Source organism: Oncorhynchus nerka, linkage group LG11, assembly GCF_034236695.1.
Source record: "Oncorhynchus nerka isolate Pitt River linkage group LG11, Oner_Uvic_2.0, whole genome shotgun sequence".
In the NCBI taxonomy this organism is placed as follows: domain Eukaryota; kingdom Metazoa; phylum Chordata; class Actinopteri; order Salmoniformes; family Salmonidae; genus Oncorhynchus; species Oncorhynchus nerka.
In genome coordinates, this window is record NC_088406.1 from 3,203,804 (window position 1) to 3,228,185 (window position 24,382).

General features: G+C 46.0%; 1 protein-coding gene across 1 annotated transcript in view; it reads right to left on the reverse strand.

Annotated features, from left to right (window-relative positions):
- Nucleotides 1-24,382, reverse strand: part of tenm4 (teneurin transmembrane protein 4) — a 377,083-nt gene that overhangs the window by 193,332 nt on the left and 159,369 nt on the right. The window contains exons 10-14 of the mRNA XM_065024153.1: nt 21,998-22,259; nt 19,192-19,459; nt 3,232-3,375; nt 1,924-2,173; nt 130-150 (exon numbers count right to left, since the gene is read on the reverse strand). Coding sequence (XP_064880225.1) covers nt 130-150; nt 1,924-2,173; nt 3,232-3,375; nt 19,192-19,459; nt 21,998-22,259 — 945 coding nt within the window. The remainder of the gene's footprint in view (nt 1-129; nt 151-1,923; nt 2,174-3,231; nt 3,376-19,191; nt 19,460-21,997; nt 22,260-24,382) is intronic.

The following is a 24,382-nucleotide window of genomic DNA, read 5'->3' on the forward strand; positions in this document are numbered from 1 at the left end:
AGCCCTATAAGGTCCTGCTCAGAAGTAGTGACCTATCAGAGCCCTATAAGGTCCTGCTCAGAAGTAGTGACCTATCAGGGAATGAGATGCCATTTGGGATACACATGGACTCCAACATGAGGTACTTACCTATGCCTGAAATCTTTATTTCTGCCAGAGTAACCCACAGGCAGCAGGGAAAGAAAGAGAGAAGTTAGTTGTTAGTGAAATTGAGTTTGATTAGTAATGAACAAATAATTATGAATAAAACAATAGCAAATCATTTCCACATATACCAGGTCTTCAGTTTCTACCCCTCCGCCTCTCTTTCAATACCCTCTCTCCCTCTCTCAATACCCTCTCTCCCTCTCTCCCAATACCCTATCTACCTCTCTCTCAAAACCCTCTCTACCTCTCTCTCAATACCATATCTACCTCTCTCTCAATACCCTCTCTCCCAATACCCTCTCTACCTCTCTCTAAATACCCTCTCTCCCAATACCCTCTCTACCTCTCTCTAAATACCCTCTCTCCCAATACCCTCTCTACCTCTCTCTCAATACCCTCTCTCCCAATACCTCTCCCTCTCTCTCAATACCCTCTCTCCCAATACCCTCTCTACCTCTCTCTACATACCCTCTCTCCCAATACCCTCTCTCCCTCTCTCCCCCTCTCTCAATACCCTCTCTCCCTCTCTCCCAATACCTTCTCTACCTCTCTCTCAATACCCTCTCTCCCTCTCTCTCAATACCTTCTCTACCTCTCTCTCAATACCCTCTCTCCCTCTCTCTCAATACCCTCTCTCCCTCTCTCCCAATACCCTCTCTCCCTCTCTCTCAATACCCTCTCTCCCCCTCTCTCAATACCCTCTCTCTCAATACCAACACTACCTCTCTCCCAATACCCTTTCTACATCTCTCTCAATACCCTCTCTCCCTCTCTCTCAATACCCTCTCTCCCTCTCTCTCAATACCCTCTCTCCCTCTCTCCCAATACCCTTTCTACATCGCTCTCAACACCCTCTCTCCCTCTCTCTCAATACCCTCTTTTGACCAGGCCCCTTAGCACTCTGGTAAAAAGTAGTGCACTTTAAAATGGAGTAGGGTGCCAATTGGGATGCATCCATCCTCTCCACCTCCTATTTTTAGTCGCTACCCAGCTGACACAGGTGGGTGAGAGAGGCAGGAGCATCAACCTGGGCTTTAAAGGGACATGTTATGTCACCTCCGAGAAAGGAGAGAGAAGGACCATCTGAGCCCCAGGTGGGGTGAGTCGGTGGCTGGAGGACAGAGTCCCTAGCTCTACAATTATTTGACATATTTAGAATAGTATCTGAACCCAGGTCTGGCAGGCTAGAGCTAGAACTGTGTCCCAAATGGCACCATATTCCCTACCAAGTGCACTACTTTTGACCAGACTCCTATGGGGATAGGGTGCCATTTGGGACACCTATCTAGCTCTAGCCTGCCAGACCTGGGTTCAGATACTATTCTAAATATGTCAAATAATTTTTGCGTTTGATTTAGCCTGCCTGGAGTACGGGCTGGGTTTTGCACTTTTGTGACTATTCTATTGACTATTCTATACCTCAATTAAAACCGAGAGGAAGTATTTGGAAATAATTTCAAATAGTATTTGAACCCCTGTGCCTGTTGCCATGGTTATAGTAGAGTCTAGGTCCTCCTCACCAAACACGTTTATTACCTCATCGCGCAGGAGGTTGGTGGCACGTTCATTTGGGAGAATGGACTGGTGCTAACAGATCCAATACATCACACACACGGTTTCCACGTTTTCCACGGTTTCCATGGTTGCCAGGTGTTTTGATGCCATTCCATTCATTCCGTTCCAGACATTACTATCACCGTTCAGTCCTAAACAGCCTCCACTGACCTCCAAGGCATTTTCTTTCTGGTTAAATAAATAAACAACGTAGTGAAATACCTGAGTTCCAGCACGCTGGTAACGTTCCCGGTGGTGAAGATGCGGCGCACGTAGTTGAAGTCTCCCACGTACAGGCTGCCGTCTGAGCCGCACGCCAGAGCGACGGGAGCCAGGAGCTTGTTGCCGTCAGCCATCCCATTGCAGCTGGGGCAGGAGATGCTACGGTGCCGACCGTTACCCATCACGCTGACGATCACAGGTGGCTGCTGGGAGACAAACACGTTCTCACCGTTCCCCATGTGGAGGATACCTGAGTGAGGAGGATACTCGTTTCAGTCAAATAATCACGATGAAGATGAGGACAGACCACAACGTTTCAGTCAAATAAATGAAGATGAGGACTGATGAAGATGAAGATGGACAGACCACAACGTTTCAGACAAATAATTACGATGAAGATGAGGACTGACCACAACGTATCTTCATGCTGAATAAAAACATAGAGGATAGAACTACTATAGTCACTCTGGGAGGACGGCGTATCCAGTCCAGACCCACTGTCTCTGACAGATCCAAGTGCCTCCTCTCCTCTCCTCTCCTCTCCTCTCCTCTCCTCCTCTCCTCTCCTCTCCTCTCCTCTCCTCTCCTCTCCTCTCCTCTCCTCTCCTCTCCTCTTCCTTCCTGAACACTTTACAGTGTAAGTACGCTTCATTTCTTGTGATGAGCATCTCTGACAGGGACAGACGGACGAGCTGCATGCCTGACTGAATGAGACCTTGGTTGTGTCCCTAAACCCTTCACGGTGCACTACTTTTGACCAGGGCCCTAATAGGGAATAGGGTGCCATTTGGTATGATCTACGTCCCCTGTCTTTCCACTCCCCTTCCAGTGAATTATGACCTTTTTAAGAGTAATTCACTGGAAAGGAGAAAATTGACCCTCCTCACCGAAAAAATTCAGACCTGTCTGAGTATGAATGACATGCTCTTATGTATCAAATCTTTGCTACAGGGAAGTATTTAAGCCTGTATTGACGTAAACCAGGTCTAGTAGAGAGGCAGTATGGTGTGTTTATAGTGACTGTGTTGTAGTATCAGGGTACAGGTCTAGTAGAGAGGCAGTAAGGTATGTATGTGTATGATATAATGTGTAACCATTAATGAGCAGCATGTCTTCTGACAGGCGTAATGGTGTAACTCCTACACCACACTAACTCAAGGCAAACAGAGGATGGGTAAACAGTGGCCCTCCCTCCTAACCCTAACCCCCCAAAATGGATGAAGAGGACGTTGCAGAGCATACGAGAGAGAGAGAGAGAGAGAGAGAGAGAGAGAGAGAGAGAGAGAGAGAGAGGATTGGTCTACTCACCACTCTGAATGTTGAGAGCGTGGTGTTTGTTCAGGGCCCAGCCTCCGAGGTTAGAAGCTATGATCTCATATCCCTGTAGAATAGCTGTTCTCTTCTCCCACAGGATCAGGTCTGGACATGACTCATATTCATAACCTACTGACACTAGAGAGAGAGAGAGAGAGAGGACAGGTGAGTAGTTACTATATAACCCACTGACACTAGAGAGAGAGAGAGAGAGGACAGGTGAGTAGTTACTATATAACCCACTGACACTAGAGAGAGAGAGAGAGAGGACAGGTGAGTAGTTACTATATAACCCACTGACACTAGAGAGAGAGAGAGAGAGAGGACAGGTGAGTAGTTACTATATAACCCACTGACACTAGAGAGAGAGAGAGGGACAGGTGAGTAGTTACTATATAACCCACTGACACTAGAGAGAGAGAGGACAGGTGATTAGTTACTATATAACCCACTAACACTAGAGAGAGAGAGAGGACAGGTGAGTAGTTACTATATAACCCACTAACACTAGAGAGAGAGAGAGAGAGGACAGGTGATTAGTTACTATATAACCCACTGACACTAGAGAGAGAGAGAGAGAGGACAGGTGAGTAGTTACTATATAACCCACTGACACTAGAGAGAGAGAGAGAGAGAGAGGACAGGTGAGTAGTTACTATATAACCCACTGACACTAGAGAGAGAGAGAGGACAGGTGAGTAGTTACTATATAACCCACTGACACTAGAGAGAGAGAGACAGGTGAGTAGTTACTATATAACCCACTGACACTAGAGAGAGAGAGGACAGGTGAGTAGTTACTATATAACCCACTGACACTAGAGAGAGAGAGAGGACAGGTGAGTAGTTACTATATAACCCACTGACACTAGAGAGAGAGAGAGAGGACAGGTGAGTAGTTACTATATAACCCACTGACACTAGAGAGAGAGAGAGAGGACAGGTGAGTAGTTACTATATAACCCACTGACACTAGAGAGAGAGAGAGAGAGAGGACAGGTGAGTAGTTACTATATAACCCACTGACACTAGAGAGAGAGAGAGGACAGGTGAGTAGTTACTATATAACCCACTGACACTAGAGAGAGAGAGAGAGAGGACAGGTGAGTAGTTACTATATAACCCACTGACACTAGAGAGAGAGAGAGAGAGAGACAGGTGAGTAGTTACTATATAACCCACTGACACTAGAGAGAGAGAGAGGACAGGTGAGTAGTTACTATATAACCCACTGACACTAGATAGAGAGAAAGAGAGAGGACAGGTGAGTAGTTACTATATAACCCACTGACACTAGATAGAGAGAGAGAGAGAGGACATGTGAGTAGTTACTATATAACCCACTGACACTAGAGAGAGAGAGAGAGGACAGGTGAGTAGTTACTATATAACCCACTGACACTAGAGAGAGAGAGGACAGGTGAGTAGTTACTATATAACCCACTGACACTAGAGAGAGAGAGAGAGGACAGGTGAGTAGTTACTATATAACCCACTGACACTAGAGAGAGAGAGAGGACAGGTGAGTAGTTACTATATAACCCACTGACACTAGAGAGAGAGAGAGAGAGAGGACAGGTGAGTAGTTACTATATAACCCACTGACACTAGAGAGAGAGAGAGAGAGACAGGTGAGTAGTTACTATATAACCCACTGACACTAGAGAGAGAGAGGACAGGTGATTAGTTACTATATAACCCACTGACACTAGAGAGAGAGAGAGAGAGAGGACAGGTGAGTAGTTACTATATAACCCACTGACACTAGAGAGAGAGAGAGAGGACAGGTGAGTAGTTACTATATAACCCACTGACACTAGAGAGAGAGAGAGAGAGACAGGTGAGACAGGTGAGTAGTTACTATATAACCCACTGACACTAGAGAGAGAGAGAGGACAGGTGAGTAGTTACTATATAACCCACTGACACTAGAGAGAGAGAGAGGACAGGTGAGTAGTTACTATATAACCCACTGACACTAGAGAGAGAGAGGACAGGTGAGTAGTTACTATATAACCCACTGACACTAGAGAGAGAGAGAGAGAGACAGGTGAGTAGTTACTATATAACCCACTGACACTAGAGAGAGAGAGGACAGGTGAGTAGTTACTATATAACCCACTGACACTAGAGAGAGAGAGAGAGGACAGGTGAGTAGTTACTATATAACCCACTGACACTAGAGAGAGAGAGGACAGGTGAGTAGTTACTATATAACCCACTGACACTAGAGAGAGAGAGAGAGAGGACAGGTGAGTAGTTACTATATAACCCACTGACACTAGAGAGAGAGAGAGACAGGTGAGTAGTTACTATATAACCCACTGACACTAGAGAGAGAGAGAGGACAGGTGAGTAGTTACTATATAACCCACTGACACTAGAGAGAGAGAGAGAGAGGACAGGTGAGTAGTTACTATATAACCCACTGACACTAGAGAGAGAGAGAGAGGACAGGTGAGTAGTTACTATATAACCCACTGACACTAGAGAGAGAGAGGTGAGAGAGAGAGAGACAGGTGAGTAGTTACTATATAACCCACTGACACTAGAGAGAGAGAGAGACAGGTGAGTAGTTACTATATAACCCACTGACACTAGAGAGAGAGAGAGAGAGGACAGGTGATTGAGTTACTATATAACCCACTGACACTAGAGAGAGAGAGAGAGGACAGGTGAGTAGTTACTATATAACCCACTGACACTAGAGAGAGAGAGAGAGAGAGGTGAGAGTAGTTACTATATAACCCACTGACAGGTGAGAGAGAGAGGACAGGTAGTTACTATATAACCCACTGACACTAGAGAGAGAGAGAGAGAGACAGGTGAGTAGTTACTATATAACCCACTGACACTAGAGAGAGAGAGAGAGAGAGGACAGGTGAGTAGTTACTATATAACCCACTGACACTAGAGAGAGAGAGAGAGAGAGGACAGGTGAGTAGTTACTATATAACCCACTGACACTAGAGAGAGAGAGAGGACAGGTGAGTAGTTACTATATAACCCACTGACACTAGAGAGAGAGAGAGGACAGGTGAGTAGTTACTATATAACCCACTGACACTAGAGAGAGAGAGAGACAGGTGAGTAGTTACTATATAACCCACTGACACTAGAGAGAGAGAGAGAGAGAGGACAGGTGAGTAGTTACTATATAACCCACTGACACTAGAGAGAGAGAGAGAGGACAGGTGAGTAGTTACTATATAACCCACTGACACTAGAGAGAGAGAGAGAGAGGACAGGTGAGTAGTTACTATATAACCCACTGACACTAGAGAGAGAGAGAGGACAGGTGAGTAGTTACTATATAACCCACTGACACTAGAGAGAGAGAGAGAGAGAGAGGTGAGTAGTTACTATATAACCCACTGACACTAGAGAGAGAGAGAGAGAGAGAGGACAGGTGAGTAGTTACTATATAACCCACTGACACTAGAGAGAGAGAGAGAGAGGACAGGTGAGTAGTTACTATATAACCCACTGACACTAGAGAGAGAGAGGAGAGAGGACAGGTGAGTAGTTACTATATAACCCACTGACACTAGAGAGAGAGAGAGAGGACAGGTGAGTAGTTACTATATAACCCACTGACACTAGAGAGAGAGAGAGAGGACAGGTGAGTAGTTACTATATAACCCACTGACACTAGAGAGAGAGAGGACAGGTGATTAGTTACTATATAACCCACTGACACTAGAGAGAGAGAGAGAGGACAGGTGAGTAGTTACTATATAACCCACTGACACTAGAGAGAGAGAGAGAGAGGACAGGTGAGTAGTTACTATATAACCCACTGACACTAGAGAGAGAGAGAGAGAGACAGGTGAGTAGTTACTATATAACCCACTGACACTAGAGAGAGAGAGAGAGGACAGGTGATTAGTTACTATATAACCCACTGACACTAGAGAGAGAGAGAGGACAGGTGAGTAGTTACTATATAACCCACTGACACTAGAGAGAGAGAGAGAGAGGACAGGTGAGTAGTTACTATATAACCCACTGACACTAGAGAGAGAGAGAGAGAGGACAGGTGAGTAGTTACTATATAACCCACTGACACTAGAGAGAGAGAGAGAGGACAGGTGAGTAGTTACTATATAACCCACTGACACTAGAGAGAGAGAGAGGACAGGTGAGTAGTTACTATATAACCCACTGACACTAGAGAGAGAGAGAGAGGACAGGTGAGTAGTTACTATATAACCCACTGACACTAGAGAGAGAGAGGACAGGTGAGTAGTTACTATATAACCCACTGACACTAGAGAGAGAGAGAGGACAGGTGAGTAGTTACTATATAACCCACTGACACTAGAGAGAGAGAGAGGACAGGTGAGTAGTTACTATATAACCCACTGACACTAGAGAGAGAGAGAGAGAGTTACTATATAACCCACTGACACTAGACAGGTGATTAGTTACTATATAACCCACTGACACTAGAGAGAGAGAGAGAGACAGGTGATTAGTTACTATATAACCCACTGACACTAGAGAGAGAGAGAGAGACAGGTGAGTAGTTACTATATAACCCACTGACACTAGAGAGAGAGAGAGAGAGAGAGAGGACAGGTGAGTAGTTACTATATAACCCACACTGACACTAGAGAGAGAGAGAGAGACAGGTGAGTAGTTACTATATAACCCACTGACACTAGAGAGAGAGAGAGGACAGGTGATTAGTTACTATATAACCCACTGACACTAGAGAGAGAGAGAGAGACAGGTGAGTAGTTACTATATAACCCACTGACACTAGAGAGAGAGAGAGGACAGGTGAGTAGTTACTATATAACCCACTGACACTAGAGAGAGAGAGGACAGGTGAGTAGTTACTATATAACCCACTGACACTAGAGAGAGAGAGAGGACAGGTGAGTAGTTACTATATAACCCACTGACACTAGAGAGAGAGAGAGAGGACAGGTGAGTAGTTACTATATAACCCACTGACACTAGAGAGAGAGAGAGAGGACAGGTGAGTAGTTACTATATAACCCACTGACACTAGAGAGAGAGAGAGAGGACAGGTGAGTAGTTACTATATAACCCACTGACACTAGAGAGAGAGAGAGAGAGAGAGGTGAGTAGTTACTATATAACCCACACACTAGGTGAGTAGTTACTATATAACCCACTGACACTAGAGAGAGAGAGAGGACAGGTGAGTAGTTACTATATAACCCACTGACACTAGAGAGAGAGAGAGAGAGGACAGGTGAGTAGTTACTATATAACCCACTGACACTAGAGAGAGAGAGAGGACAGGTGAGTAGTTACTATATAACCCACTGACACTAGAGAGAGAGAGGACAGGTGAGTAGTTACTATATAACCCACTGACACTAGAGAGAGAGAGAGGACAGGTGAGTAGTTACTATATAACCCACTGACACTAGAGAGAGAGAGAGAGGACAGGTGAGTAGTTACTATATAACCCACTGACACTAGAGAGAGAGAGAGAGAGGACAGGTGAGTAGTTACTATATAACCCACTGACACTAGAGAGAGAGAGGACAGGTGAGTAGTTACTATATAACCCACTGACACTAGAGAGAGAGAGAGAGAGGACAGGTGAGTAGTTACTATATAACCCACTGACACTAGAGAGAGAGAGAGAGAGACACTAGAGAGAGGTGAGTAGTTACTATATAACCCACTGACACTAGAGAGAGAGAGGACAGGTGAGTAGTTACTATATAACCCACTGACACTAGAGAGAGAGAGGACAGGTGAGTAGTTACTATATAACCCACTGACACTAGAGAGAGAGAGAGAGAGAGGACAGGTGAGTAGTTACTATATAACCCACTGACACTAGAGAGAGAGAGAGGACAGGTGATTAGTTACTATATAACCCACTGACACTAGAGAGAGAGAGGAGAGACAGGTGAGTAGTTACTATATAACCCACTGACACTAGAGAGAGAGAGAGAGAGGACAGGTGAGTAGTTACTATATAACCCACTGACACTAGAGAGAGAGAGAGAGAGAGGACAGGTGAGTAGTTACTATATAACCCACTGACACTAGAGAGAGAGAGAGAGAGGACAGGTGAGTAGTTACTATATAACCCACTGACACTAGAGAGAGAGAGGACAGGTGAGTAGTTACTATATAACCCACTGACACTAGAGAGAGAGAGAGAGAGACAGGTGAGTAGTTACTATATAACCCACTGACACTAGAGAGAGAGAGAGACAGGTGAGTAGTTACTATATAACCCACTGACACTAGAGAGAGAGAGAGAGAGTTAGGACACTAGAGTGAGTAGTTACTATATAACCCACTGACACTAGAGAGAGAGAGAGAGAGGACAGGTGAGTAGTTACTATATAACCCACTGACACTAGAGAGAGAGAGAGAGGACAGGTGAGTAGTTACTATATAACCCACTGACACTAGAGAGAGAGAGAGAGGACAGGTGAGTAGTTACTATATAACCCACTGACACTAGAGAGAGAGAGAGAGGACAGGTGAGTAGTTACTATATAACCCACTGACACTAGAGAGAGAGAGAGAGAGGACAGGTGAGTAGTTACTATATAACCCACTGACACTAGAGAGAGAGAGAGAGGACAGGTGAGTAGTTACTATATAACCCACTGACACTAGAGAGAGAGAGGACAGGTGAGTAGTTACTATATAACCCACTGACACTAGAGAGAGAGAGAGAGAGGACAGGTGAGTAGTTACTATATAACCCACTGACACTAGAGAGAGAGAGAGAGGACAGGTGAGTAGTTACTATATAACCCACTGACACTAGAGAGAGAGAGGACAGGTGAGTAGTTACTATATAACCCACTGACACTAGAGAGAGAGAGAGAGAGGACAGGTGAGTAGTTACTATATAACCCACTGACACTAGAGAGAGAGAGAGAGAGAGGACAGGTGAGTAGTTACTATATAACCCACTGACACTAGAGAGAGAGAGAGAGAGGACAGGTGAGTAGTTACTATATAACCCACTGACACTAGAGAGAGAGAGAGAGGACAGGTGAGTAGTTACTATATAACCCACTGACACTAGAGAGAGAGAGAGGACAGGTGAGTAGTTACTATATAACCCACTGACACTAGAGAGAGAGAGAGAGAGAGGACAGGTGAGTAGTTACTATATAACCCACTGACACTAGAGAGAGAGAGAGGACAGGTGAGTAGTTACTATATAACCCACTGACACTAGAGAGAGAGAGAGGACAGGTGAGTAGTTACTATATAACCCACTGACACTAGAGAGAGAGAGAGAGAGAGACAGGTGAGTAGTTACTATATAACCCACTGACACTAGAGAGAGAGAGAGAGGACAGGTGAGTAGTTACTATATAACCCACTGACACTAGAGAGAGAGAGAGGACAGGTGAGTAGTTACTATATAACCCACTGACACTAGAGAGAGAGAGGACAGGTGAGTAGTTACTATATAACCCACTGACACTAGAGAGAGAGAGAGAGAGAGAGGACAGGTGAGTAGTTACTATATAACCCACTGACACTAGAGAGAGAGAGAGAGAGACAGGTGAGTAGTTACTATATAACCCACTGACACTAGAGAGAGAGAGAGACAGGTGAGTAGTTACTATATAACCCACTGACACTAGAGAGAGAGAGAGAGAGGACAGGTGAGTAGTTACTATATAACCCACTGACACTAGAGAGAGAGAGAGAGGACAGGTGAGTAGTTACTATATAACCCACTGACACTAGAGAGAGAGAGAGAGAGAGACAGGTGAGTAGTTACTATATAACCCACTGACACTAGAGAGAGAGAGAGAGGACAGGTGAGTAGTTACTATATAACCCACTGACACTAGAGAGAGAGAGAGGACAGGTGAGTAGTTACTATATAACCCACTGACACTAGAGAGAGAGAGAGAGAGGACAGGTGAGTAGTTACTATATAACCCACTGACACTAGAGAGAGAGAGAGAGAGGACAGGTGAGTAGTTACTATATAACCCACTGACACTAGAGAGAGAGAGAGAGAGAGAGGACAGGTGAGTAGTTACTATATAACCCACTGACACTAGAGAGAGAGAGAGAGAGGACAGGTGAGTAGTTACTATATAACCCACTGACACTAGAGAGAGAGAGAGAGACAGGTGAGTAGTTACTATATAACCCACTGACACTAGAGAGAGAGAGAGAGAGACACTAGGAGAGAGAGAGGACAGGTGAGTAGTTACTATATAACCCACTGACACTAGATAGAGAGAGAGAGAGAGGACAGGTGAGTAGTTACTATATAACCCACTGACACTAGAGAGAGAGAGAGAGAGACACTAGAGGACAGGTGAGTAGTTACTATATAACCCACTGACACTAGAGAGAGAGAGAGAGAGGACAGGTGAGTAGTTACTATATAACCCACTGACACTAGAGAGAGAGAGAGAGAGAGGACAGGTGAGTAGTTACTATATAACCCACTGACACTAGAGAGAGAGAGAGAGAGAGAGAGAGAGGACAGGTGAGTAGTTACTATATAACCCACTGACACTAGAGAGAGAGAGAGAGAGAGGACAGGTGAGTAGTTACTATATAACCCACTGACACTAGAGAGAGAGAGAGAGGACAGGTGAGTAGTTACTATATAACCCACTGACACTAGAGAGAGAGAGAGACAGGTGAGTAGTTACTATATAACCCACTGACACTAGAGAGAGAGAGAGAGAGGACAGGTGAGTAGTTACTATATAACCCACTGACACTAGAGAGAGAGAGAGAGAGGACAGGTGAGTAGTTACTATATAACCCACTGACACTAGAGAGAGAGAGAGGACAGGTGAGTAGTTACTATATAACCCACTGACACTAGAGAGAGAGAGAGGACAGGTGAGTAGTTACTATATAACCCACTGACACTAGAGAGAGAGAGAGAGGACAGGTGATTAGTTACTATATAACCCACTGACACTAGAGAGAGAGAGAGGACAGGTGAGTAGTTACTATATAACCCACTGACACTAGAGAGAGAGAGAGAGAGGACAGGTGAGTAGTTACTATATAACCCACTGACACTAGAGAGAGAGAGGACAGGTGAGTAGTTACTATATAACCCACTGACACTAGAGAGAGAGAGAGAGGACAGGTGTGTAGTTACTATATAACCCACTGACACTAGAGAGAGAGAGAGAGAGGACAGGTGAGTAGTTACTATATAACCCACTGACACTAGAGAGAGAGAGAGAGAGAGGACAGGTGAGTAGTTACTATATAACCCACTGACACTAGAGAGAGAGAGAGAGGACAGGTGAGTAGTTACTATATAACCCACTGACACTAGAGAGAGAGAGAGAGGACAGGTGAGTAGTTACTATATAACCCACTGACACTAGAGAGAGAGAGAGGACAGGTGAGTAGTTACTATATAACCCACTGACACTAGAGAGAGAGAGAGAGGACAGGTGAGTAGTTACTATATAACCCACTGACACTAGAGAGAGAGAGAGAGAGAGAGGACAGGTGAGTAGTTACTATATAACCCACTGACACTAGAGAGAGAGAGAGAGAGGACAGGTGAGTAGTTACTATATAACCCACTGACACTAGAGAGAGAGAGAGAGAGAGACAGGTGAGTAGTTACTATATAACCCACTGACACTAGAGAGAGAGAGAGAGAGACAGAGAGAGGTGAGTTTACTATATAACCCACTGACACTAGAGAGAGAGAGAGACAGGTGAGTAGTTACTATATAACCCACTGACACTAGAGAGAGAGAGAGAGAGAGGACAGGTGAGTAGTTACTATATAACCCACTGACACTAGAGAGAGAGAGGACAGGTGAGTAGTTACTATATAACCCACTGACACTAGAGAGAGAGAGAGAGAGACAGGTGAGTAGTTACTATATAACCCACTGACACTAGAGAGAGAGAGAGAGGACAGGTGGGTAGTTACTATATAACCCACAGACACTAGAGAGAGAGAGAGAGAGAGGACAGGTGAGTAGTTATTATATAACCCACTGACACTAGAGAGAGAGAGGACAGGTGAGTAGTTACTATATAACCCACTGACACTAGAGAGAGAGGACAGGTGAGTAGTTACTATATAACCCACTGACACTAGAGAGAGAGAGAGAGGACAGGTGAGTAGTTACTATATAACCCACTGACACTAGAGAGAGAGAGGACAGGTGAGTAGTTACTATATAACCCACTGACACTAGAGAGAGAGAGGACAGGTGAGTAGTTACTATATAACCCACTGACACTAGAGAGAGAGAGAGAGAGAGGACAGGTGAGTAGTTACTATATAACCCACTGACACTAGAGAGAGAGAGAGAGACAGGTGAGTAGTTACTATATAACCCACTGACACTAGAGAGAGAGAGAGAGAGGACAGGTGAGTAGTTACTATATAACCCACTGACACTAGAGAGAGAGAGAGGACAGGTGAGTAGTTACTATATAACCCACTGACACTAGAGAGAGAGAGAGAGAGACAGGTGAGTAGTTACTATATAACCCACTGACACTAGAGAGAGAGAGAGGACAGGTGATTAGTTACTATATAACCCACTGACACTAGAGAGAGAGAGAGAGGACAGGTGAGTAGTTACTATATAACCCACTGACACTAGAGAGAGAGAGAGAGGACAGGTGAGTAGTTACTATATAACCCACTGACACTAGAGAGAGAGAGAGAGAGAGACAGGTGAGTAGTTACTATATAACCCACTGACACTAGAGAGAGAGAGAGAGACAGGTGAGTAGTTACTATATAACCCACTGACACTAGAGAGAGAGAGAGAGGACAGGTGAGTAGTTACTATATAACCCACTGACACTAGAGAGAGAGAGAGAGAGGACAGGTGAGTAGTTACTATATAACCCACTGACACTAGAGAGAGAGAGGTGAGACAGGTGAGTAGTTACTATATAACCCACTGACACTAGAGAGAGAGAGAGAGACAGGTGAGTAGTTACTATATAACCCACTGACACTAGAGAGAGAGAGAGAGAGACAGGTGAGTAGTTACTATATAACCCACTGACACTAGAGAGAGAGAGAGGACAGGTGAGTAGTATAAGCCACTGACACTAGAGAGAGAGAGAGACAGGTGAGTAGTTAATATAACCCACTGACACTAGAGAGAGAGAGAGAGACAGGTGAGTAGTTACTATATAACCCACTGACACTAGAGAGAGAGAGAGAGGACAGGTGAGTAGTTACTATATAACCCACTGACACTAGAGAGAGAGAGAGAGACAGGTGATTAGTTACTATATAACCCACTGACACTAGAGAGAGAGAGAGGGACAGGTGAGTAGTTACTATATAACCCACTGACACTAGAGAGAGAGAGAGAGGACAGGTGAGTAGTTACTATATAACCCACTGACACTAGAGAGAGAGAGAGAGGACAGGTGAGTAGTTAATATATAACCCACTGACACTAGAGAGAGAGAGGACAGGTGAGTAGTTACTATATAACCCACTAACACTAGAGAGAGAGAGAGGACAGGTGAGTAGTTACTATATAACCCACTGACACTAGAGAGAGAGAGAGAGGACAGGTGAGTAGTTACTATATAACCCACTGACACTAGAGAGAGAGAGAGAGAGAGAGAGGACAGGTGAGTAGTTAATATATAACCCACTGACACTAGAGAGAGAGAGGACAGGTGAGTAGTTACTATATAACCCACTGACACTAGAGAGAGAGAGAGAGGACAGGTGAGTAGTTACTATATAACCCACTGACACTAGAGAGAGAGAGAGAGAGGACAGGTGAGTAGTTACTATATAACCCACTGACACTAGAGAGAGAGAGAGAGAGACAGGTGAGTAGTTACTATATAACCCACTGACACTAGAGAGAGAGAGAGAGGACAGGTGTTTAGTTACTCTGAAAGAGACCAGGTAAAAATAGATTCAGAACAATCTTTATTGTTCCATTACTGATTAACAACATACATACAAGTAGAACAACACAATCAATAAATCACCTGTAATTCAATCAATCAATCAACCGTAATTCAATCAACCAATCAACCGTAATTCAATCAACCAATCAACCGTAATTCAACCAACCAATCAACCGTAATTCAACCAACCAATCAACCGTAATTCAACCAACCAATCAACCGTAATTCAATCAATAAATCAACCGTAATTCAATCAACCAATCAACCGTAATTCAATCAATCAATCAACCGTAATTCAATCAACCAATCAACCGTAATTCAACCAACCAATCAACCGTAATTCAATCAACCAATCAACCGTAATTCAACCAACCAATCAACCGTAATTCAATCAACCAATCAACCGTAATTCAAACAACCAATCAACCGTAATTCAATCAACCAATCAACCGTAATTCAATCAACCAATCAACCGTAATTCAACCAACCAATCAACCGTAATTCAATCAACCAATCAACCGTAATTCAATCAATCAATCTTTCCATCAATTTTAATTTTTTACATTTATTTAAACTTTATTTAACAAATTCTTATTTACAGTGACGGCCTACCCCCAGCCAAACACAGCCAACGCTGGGCCAATTGAGCGCTGCCCTATGGGACAGCCTGTATTTGAACCAGGGACTGCAGTGACGCCTCCTACACTGAGATGCAGTGTCTTAGACCCCTGGTCCACTCTGGAGCCCCCCACATAGCACTGAGATGCGGTGTCTTAGACCCCTGCTCCTCTCTGGAGCCCCCACATAGCACTGAGATGCGGTGTCTTAGACCCCTGCTCTACTCTGGAGCCCCCCACATAGCACCGAGATGCGGTGTCTTAGACCCTGGTCGACTCTGGACCCCATATAGCACTGAGATGCAGTGTCGAGACCCCTGCTCCTCTCTGGAGCCCCCCACATAGCACTGAGATGCAGTGTCGGAGACCCTGCTCCACTCTGGAGCCCCCACATAGCACTGAGATGCAGTGTCTTAGACCCCTGGTCCACTCTGGAGCCCCCACATAGCACTGAGATGCAGTGTCTTAGACCCCTGCTCCTCTCTGGAGCCCCCCACATAGCACTGAGATGCAGTGTCTTAGACCCCTGGTCCACTCTGGAGCCCCCACATAGCACTGAGATGCAGTGTCTTAGACCCCTGGTCCACTCTGAGCCCCACATAGCACTGACATGCAGTGCCAATCTGGGTCCGAATCAAACAATCAATCTATCCATAATACACCCACCAACATACAAATACAGGTACAGTATGTCCTTCCTCTAAACACCCACCAACATACAAATACAGGTATGTCCTTCCTCTAAACACCCACCAACATACAAATACAGGTGTGTCCTTCCACCAAACACCCACCAACATACAAATACAGGTGTGTCCTTCCACCAAACACCCACCAACATACACATACAGGTGTGTCCTTCCACCAAACACCCACCAACATACAAATACAGGTATGTCCTTCCTCTAAACACCCACCAACATACAAATACAGGTGTGTCCTTCCTCTAAACACCCACCAACATACAAATACAGGTGTGTCCTTCCACCAAACACCCACCAACATACACATACAGGTGTGTCCTTCCTCTAAACACCCACCAACATACACATACAGGTGTGTCCTTCCTCTAAACACCCACCAACATACAAATACAGGTATGTCCTTCCACCAAACACCCACCAACATACAAATACAGGTGTGTCCTTCCACCAAACACCCACCAACATACAAATACAGGTGTGTCCTTCCACCAAACACCCACCAACATACAAATACAGGTGTGTCCTTCCTCTAAACACCCACCAACATACAAATACAGGTATGTCCTTCCACCAAACACCCACCAACATACACATACAGGTGTGTCCTTCCACCAAACACCCACCAACATACAAATACAGGTGTGTCCTTCCACCAAACACCCACCAACATACACATACAGGTATGTCCTTCCTCTAAACACCCACCAACATACACATACAGGTATGTCCTTCCTCTAAACACCCACCAACATACACATACAGGTGTGTCCTTCCTCTAAACACCCACCAACATACAAATACAGGTGTGTCCTTCCACCAAACACCCACCAACATACAAATACAGGTGTGTCCTTCCTCTAAACACCCACCAACATACAAATACAGGTGTGTCCTTCCTCTAAACACCCACCAACATACAAATACAGGTGTGTCCTTCCACCAAACACCCACCAACATACAAATACAGGTGTGTCCTTCCACCAAACACCCACCAACATACAAATACAGGTGTGTCCTTCCACCAAACACCCACCAACATACAAATACAGGTGTGTCCTTCCTCTAAACACCCACCAACATACAAATACAGGTGTGTCCTTCCACCAAACACCCACCAACATACAAATACAGGTGTGTCCTTCCTCTAAACACCCACCAACATACAAATACAGGTGTGTCCTTCCACCAAACACCCACCAACATACAAATACAGGTGTGTCCTTCCTCTAAACACCCACCAACATACAAATACAGGTGTGTCCTTCCACCAAACACCCACCAACATACAAATACAGGTGTGTCCTTCCACCAAACACCCACCAACATACAAATACAGGTGTGTCCTTCCTCTAAACACCCACCAACATACAAATACAGGTGTGTCCTTCCACCAAACACCCACCAACATACAAATACAGGTGTGTCCTTCCACCAAACACCCACCAACATACAAATACAGGTGTGTCCTTCCTCTAAACACCCACCAACATACAAATACAGGTGTGTCCTTCCTCTAAACACCCACCAACATACACATACAGGTGTGTCCTTCCTCTAAACACCCACCAACATACAAATACAGGTGTGTCCTTCCTCTAAACACCCACCAACATACAAATACAGGTATGTCCTTCCTCTAAACACCCACCAACATACAAATACAGGTATGTCCTTCCTCTAAACACCCACCAACATACAAATACAGGTGTGTCCTTCCACCAAACACCCACCAACATACAAATACAGGTGTGTCCTTCCACCAAACACCCACCAACATACAAATACAGGTGTGTCCTTCCTCTAAACATCCACCAACATACAAATACAGGTGTGTCCTTCCACCAAACACCCACCAACATACAAATACAGGTGTGTCCTTCCACCAAACACCCACCAACATACAAATACAGGTGTGTCCTTCCTCCAAACACTACAGGTGTGTCCTTCCACCAAACACCCACCAACATACACATACAGGTGTGTCCTTCCACCAAACACCCACCAACATACACATACAGGTGTGTCCTTCCACCAAACACCCACCAACATACACATACAGGTGTGTCCTTCCACCAAACACCCACCAACATACAAATACAGGTGTGTCCTTCCACCAAACACCCACCAACATGCAAATACAGGTGTGTCCTTCCACCAAACACCCACCAACATACAAATACAGGTGTGTCCTTCCACCAAACACCCACCAACATACAAATACAGGTGTGTCCTTCCACCAAACACCCACCAACATACAAATACAGGTGTGTCCTTCCACCAAACACCCACCAACATACAAATACAGGTGTGTCCTTCCACCAAACACCCACCAACATACAAATACAGGTGTGTCCTTCCACCAAACACCCACCAACATACACATACAGGTGTGTCCTTCCACCAAACACCCACCAACATACACATACAGGTGTGTCCTTCCTCTAAACACCCACCAACATACAAATACAGGTGTGTCCTTCCACCAAACACCCACCAACATACAAATACAGGTGTGTCCTTCCTCTAAACACCCACCAACATACAAATACAGGTGTGTCCTTCCACCAAACACCCACCAACATACAAATACAGGTATGTCCTTCCTCTAAACACCCACCAACATACACATACAGGTGTGTCCTTCCACCAAACACCCACCAACATACAAATACAGGTGTGTCCTTCCTCTAAACACCCACCAACATGCACATACCGTTAAAACAAAGGATAAATAATAAGCGTTCCCTCACCGAAGGCCTCAGACAGCCCATAGACCTTCTGACTGTAGACATCAGCCTTGTCCCAGACGAAGTTATAGTTGAGATTAGGAGCAACAGGGAACCACTTCCTGAACAGGCGTCCCTCCACCGCCACCACAAGGTGTACCTTCATCAGGTTAAAGGGCACGGTGGAGTGGGTCAGGGTCACCCGCAGGATGGACTTATACCCAGGGCTCCTACTGCTCAGGTAGCTCAACGCCATGTCTGTCCCGGGGATAGGAACCTCTTCCTGGAGAGCCTAGGGAGAGGGGGGGGAAGAAATAGATGGTTACACCAGGGGGACATATTGACCGTTATACTACCACACTACTGCTCAGGGAGCTCAACACCATGTCTGTCCCGGGGATAGGACCCTCCTCCTGGAGAGCCTGGGGAGAGGGGGGAAGAAATAGATGGTTACACCGGGGGGACATATTGACCGTTATACTACCACACTACTGCTCAGGGAGCTCAACACCATGTCTGTCCCGGGGATAGGAACCTCCTCCTGGAGAGCCTGGGGAGGGGGGGGATACAGTGTTACACCACCATCAACAGGAGGAGCATGTTTGTTGTTATCTTTCATTCATTTCATAACTAACACTAATATGTACTTGGACGCTCAAACCGTGTACAGTTTGTGTCCATGTGTTGATGCACTAGAGATGAATTAATACCCTGGTGTTGATATAGACTGTCCACCCCGGGGCAGTCTTACAACAGACAGACAGACAGACAGACAGGCAGACAGACAGACAGACAGACAGACAGACAGACAGACAGACAGACAGACAGACAGACAGACAGACAGACAGACAGACAGACAGACAGACAGACAGACAGACAGACAGATCTGTTATGGAGAGAGAGAGAGAGAGAGAGAGAGAGAGAGAGAGAGAGAAAGAGAGAGACAGAGAGAGAGAGAGAGAGAGAGAGAGAGAGAGAGAGAGAGAGAGAGAGAGAGAGAGAGAGAGAGAGAGAGAGAGAGAGAGAGAGAGAGAGAGAGAGAGAGAGAGAGAGAGAGAGAGAGAGAGAGAGAGAGAGAGAGAGAGAGAGAGAGACAGAGAGAGAGAGAGAGAGAGAGAAAGAGAGAGAGAGAGAGAGAGAGAGAGAGAGAGAGAGGAGAGAGAGAGAGAGAGAGAGAGAGAGAGAGAGAGAGAGAGAGAGAGAGAGAAAGAGAGGGATGGGCTGGTAGAGAGCAGATCACACTAGACAGTGAGGAAGCCTCTATGATACTGCCTTTTAAACACCCACTTGTAAACCTCATAGAAATTAAAATGTGTCCTGGGTGTTGAGGAGATGTATTTATCATCGTCATGACGACCGAGTCATTATTACCCTGGTCAGATAGCATCACAGGACTGAGTCATTATTACCCTGGTCAGATAGCATCACAGGACTGAGTCATTATTACCCTGGTCAGATAGCATCACAGGACTGAGTCATTATTACCCTGGTCAGATAGCATCACAGGACTGAGTTATTATTACCCTGGTCAGATAGCATCACAGGACTGAGTCATTATTACCCTGGTCAGATAGCATCACAGGACTGAGTCATTATTACCCTGGTCAGATAGAATCACAGGACTGAGTCATTATTACCCTGGTCAGATAGAATCACAGGACTGAGTCATTATTACCCTGGTCAGATAGAATCTCAGGACTGAGTCATTATTACCCTGGTCAGATAGCATCACAGGACTGAGTCATTATTACACTGGTCAGATAGCATCACAGGACTGAGTCATTATTACCCTGGTCAGATAGCATCATTGGTGTCTGGTCTTTAGAGTGGGGAGCTTTAGCTGTCTGTACCACATCTGGCATGAATCATTATAATAGGAGAGACAGAGGAGAAGAGAAGAGAACAGAGGAGAACAGAGGACGACAGAAGAGAACAGAACAGGAGAGAACAGAACAGGAGAGAACAGAACAGGAGAGAACAGAACAGGAGAGAACAGAACAGGAGAGAACAGAACAGGAGAGAACAGAGGACGACAGAAGAGAACAGAACAGGAGAGAACAGAACAGGAGAGAACAGAACAGGAGAGAACAGAACAGGAGAGAACAGAACAGGAGAGAACAGAACAGGAGAGAACAGAACAGGAGAGAACAGAGGACGGCAGAAGAGAACAGAACAGGAGAGAACAGAACAGAACAGAAGAGAACAGGAGAGAACAGAACAGGAGAGAACAGGAGAGAACAGAACAGAAGAGAACAGAACAGGAGAGAACAGAACAGGAGAGAACAGGAGAGAACAGGAGAGAACAGAACAGAACAGAAGAGAACAGGAGAGAACAGAACAGGAGAGAACAGAGGACGGCAGAAGAGAACAGAACAGAAGAGAACAATACAGAACAGGAGAGAACAGAACAGAACAGAACAGACGAGAACAGGAGAGAACAGAACAGGAGAGAACAGAACAGAACAGAACAGAAGAGAATAGGAGAGAACAGAACAGAACAGAACAGAATAGGAGAGAACAGGAGAGAACAGAACAGAACAGAACAGAAGAGAATAGGAGAGAACAGAACAGAACAGAACAGAAGAGAACAGGAGAGAACAGAACAGAAGATGTGCATGTAAACCACAGCCCACAGTGCAGGGATGAGAGGAAGGGGGTACTGAGAGGACAAGATGGTGGCTCATTCATCCCACTCCTCTGTAACTATCCCCCAGGTCCCCCAACTTAAAATGTGTTTCTCAGTCAACATACCTGGTAAAATAGGGGTGAAAAAACCAGAGATCATATTACATTGCTGGGATTCAAATTGACATCCTATCAGAGTCTGTACCTGTATTTCGGGTACGATGGTCCCCCTCTCGGAGCAGGCCCCGGCGAAGGCGGTGAGGGGTGCCGGCGACAAGATGGGGGACGGACGCGAGAAGCCACTGACATCACAGCTGGGGATCTCATTCTCCTCGTGACGCATCACGATGGTATCCATGACGAAGAAGCGTCCCCATGGCAACCACAGAGTGTGCTCCTGGGTGATGAACGGAGCGCGCTCGAAGCGCAGGGCGATGGCCACGCCCCCGTTGGTCACCAGGTCAAAACTTGGAAGGAAACAGGAACACAAACAGGATGGAATTAAGTAGAGACAAATCTGACTTTAAAGGGAAGTGATAATTCATATAGTGAATATCTCCAATGAACACTGATTAACAGTATTGCTACACTGTGATCACATTGTACTGAACTAATGTAACAGACTAAATGAAAAGACTATGGTTAAAAAAATGATGCTGTTTGTTGGTTCCAGCATTTATTTCACTCTCTGTCAGTCACTCACACGTTCCCGTAAAAACAGGAAGAGAATGATGAAGCTAATGCATTGAGGAGACGCAGTAGGAGCATCGAGGCCGATTCGACGTCACACGCTGGACGGGCAATAGCAATGCTTTATTATCTGTTTCAACAGAATGGAGACTTACTTTTTTAGTTCAGGCACATAGGAGGCATCCCAAATGGCACCTTATTCCCTATATAGTGCACTAATGGCACCCTATTCCCTATATAGTGCACTAATGACACCTTATTCCCTATATAGTGCACTAATGGCACCCTATTCCCTATATAGTGCACTAATGGCACCTTATTCCCTATATAGTGCACTAATGGCACCCTATTCCCTATATAGTGCACTAATGACACCTTATTCCCTATATAGTGCACTAATGACACCTTATTCCCTATATAGTGCACTAATGGCACCCTATTCCCTATATAGTGCACTAATGGCACCTTATTCCCTATATAGTGCACTAATGGCACCCTATTCCCTATATAGTGCACTAATGGCACCCTATTCCCTATATAGTGCACTAATGGCACCCTATTCCCTATATAGTGCACTAATGGCACCTTATTCCCTATATAGTGCACTAATGGCACCCTATTCCCTATATAGTGCACTAATGGCACCTTATTCCCTATATAGTGCACTAATGGCACCCTATTCCCTATATAGTGCACTACTTTTGACCAGGGACACGCACCGTAGGGTCAAAAGGTCAAAAGTAGAGCACAATGGAGAGAATATGGTGCCATTTGGGATGCAGATATAACGTGACTCCTCGGCCCTGTTTGTGTAATGCACTGTGCTGTGTCACTGCTCATATTTAAATATAGCCTATGAGGCAGAAAGCTACTAGGAACAGAGGAGATCTGTTCTGTGCAGCAGCAAAATGGAGGAAGCCACTTCTCTATCGATCCCTCACACCGAGGATAGCCTGTCCGCTCTCACATCCGCCCCATCTAAAAGCCCTGCAATGCAATCAGAGCTATCTCTCTCTCTGTCTCTCTCTCTCTCTGCCCTGCATACAGAGCACAACTCTGCCTAGGCCCGGCTGGCCTGGTCTGGTCTGACTGAGCTGGCCCGGCTGGAATGGTCTGATCTGACTGAGCTGGCCCGGCTGGAATGGTCTGGTCTGACTGAGCTGGCCCAGCTAGAATGGGCTGGCCCGGCTGGTCTAGTCTGGTCTGACTGAGCTGGCCCGGCTAGAATGGGCTGGCCCGGCTGGTCTAGTCTGACTGAGCTGGCCCGGCTAGAAGGGGCTGGCCCGGCTGGCCTGGTCTGGTCTGACTGAGCTGGCCTGGCTGGAATGGGCTGGCCCGGCTGGCCTGGTCTGGTCTGACTGAGCTGGCCCGGATAGAATGGTCTGGCCCGGCTGGTCTGGTCTGACTGAGCTGGCCCGGCTAGAATGGGCTAGCCCGGCTGGTCTAGTCTGGTCTGACTGAGCTGGCCCGGCTAGAATGGGCTGGCCCGGCTAGAATGGGCTAGCCCGGCTGGTCTAGTCTGGTCTGACCCGGCTAGAATGGGCTGGCCCGGCTGGTCTGGTCTGACTGAGCTGGCCCGGCTAGAATGGGCTAGCCTGGCTGGTCTAGTCTGGTCTGACTGAGCTGGCCCGGCTAGAATGGGCTGGCCCGGGTAGAATGGGCTAGCCCGGCTGGTCTAGTCTGGTCTGACTGAGCTGGCCCGGCTAGAATGGGCTAGCCCGGCTGGTCTAGTCTGGTCTGACTGAGCTGGCCCGGCTAGAATGGGCTAGCCCGGCTGGTCTAGTCTGCTCTGACTGAGCTGGCCCGGCTGGAATGGGCTGGCCAGGCTGGAATGGGCTGGCCCGGCTGGAATGGGCTTGCCTGGCTGGAATGGGCTGGCCTGGTCTGACTGGGCTGGCCA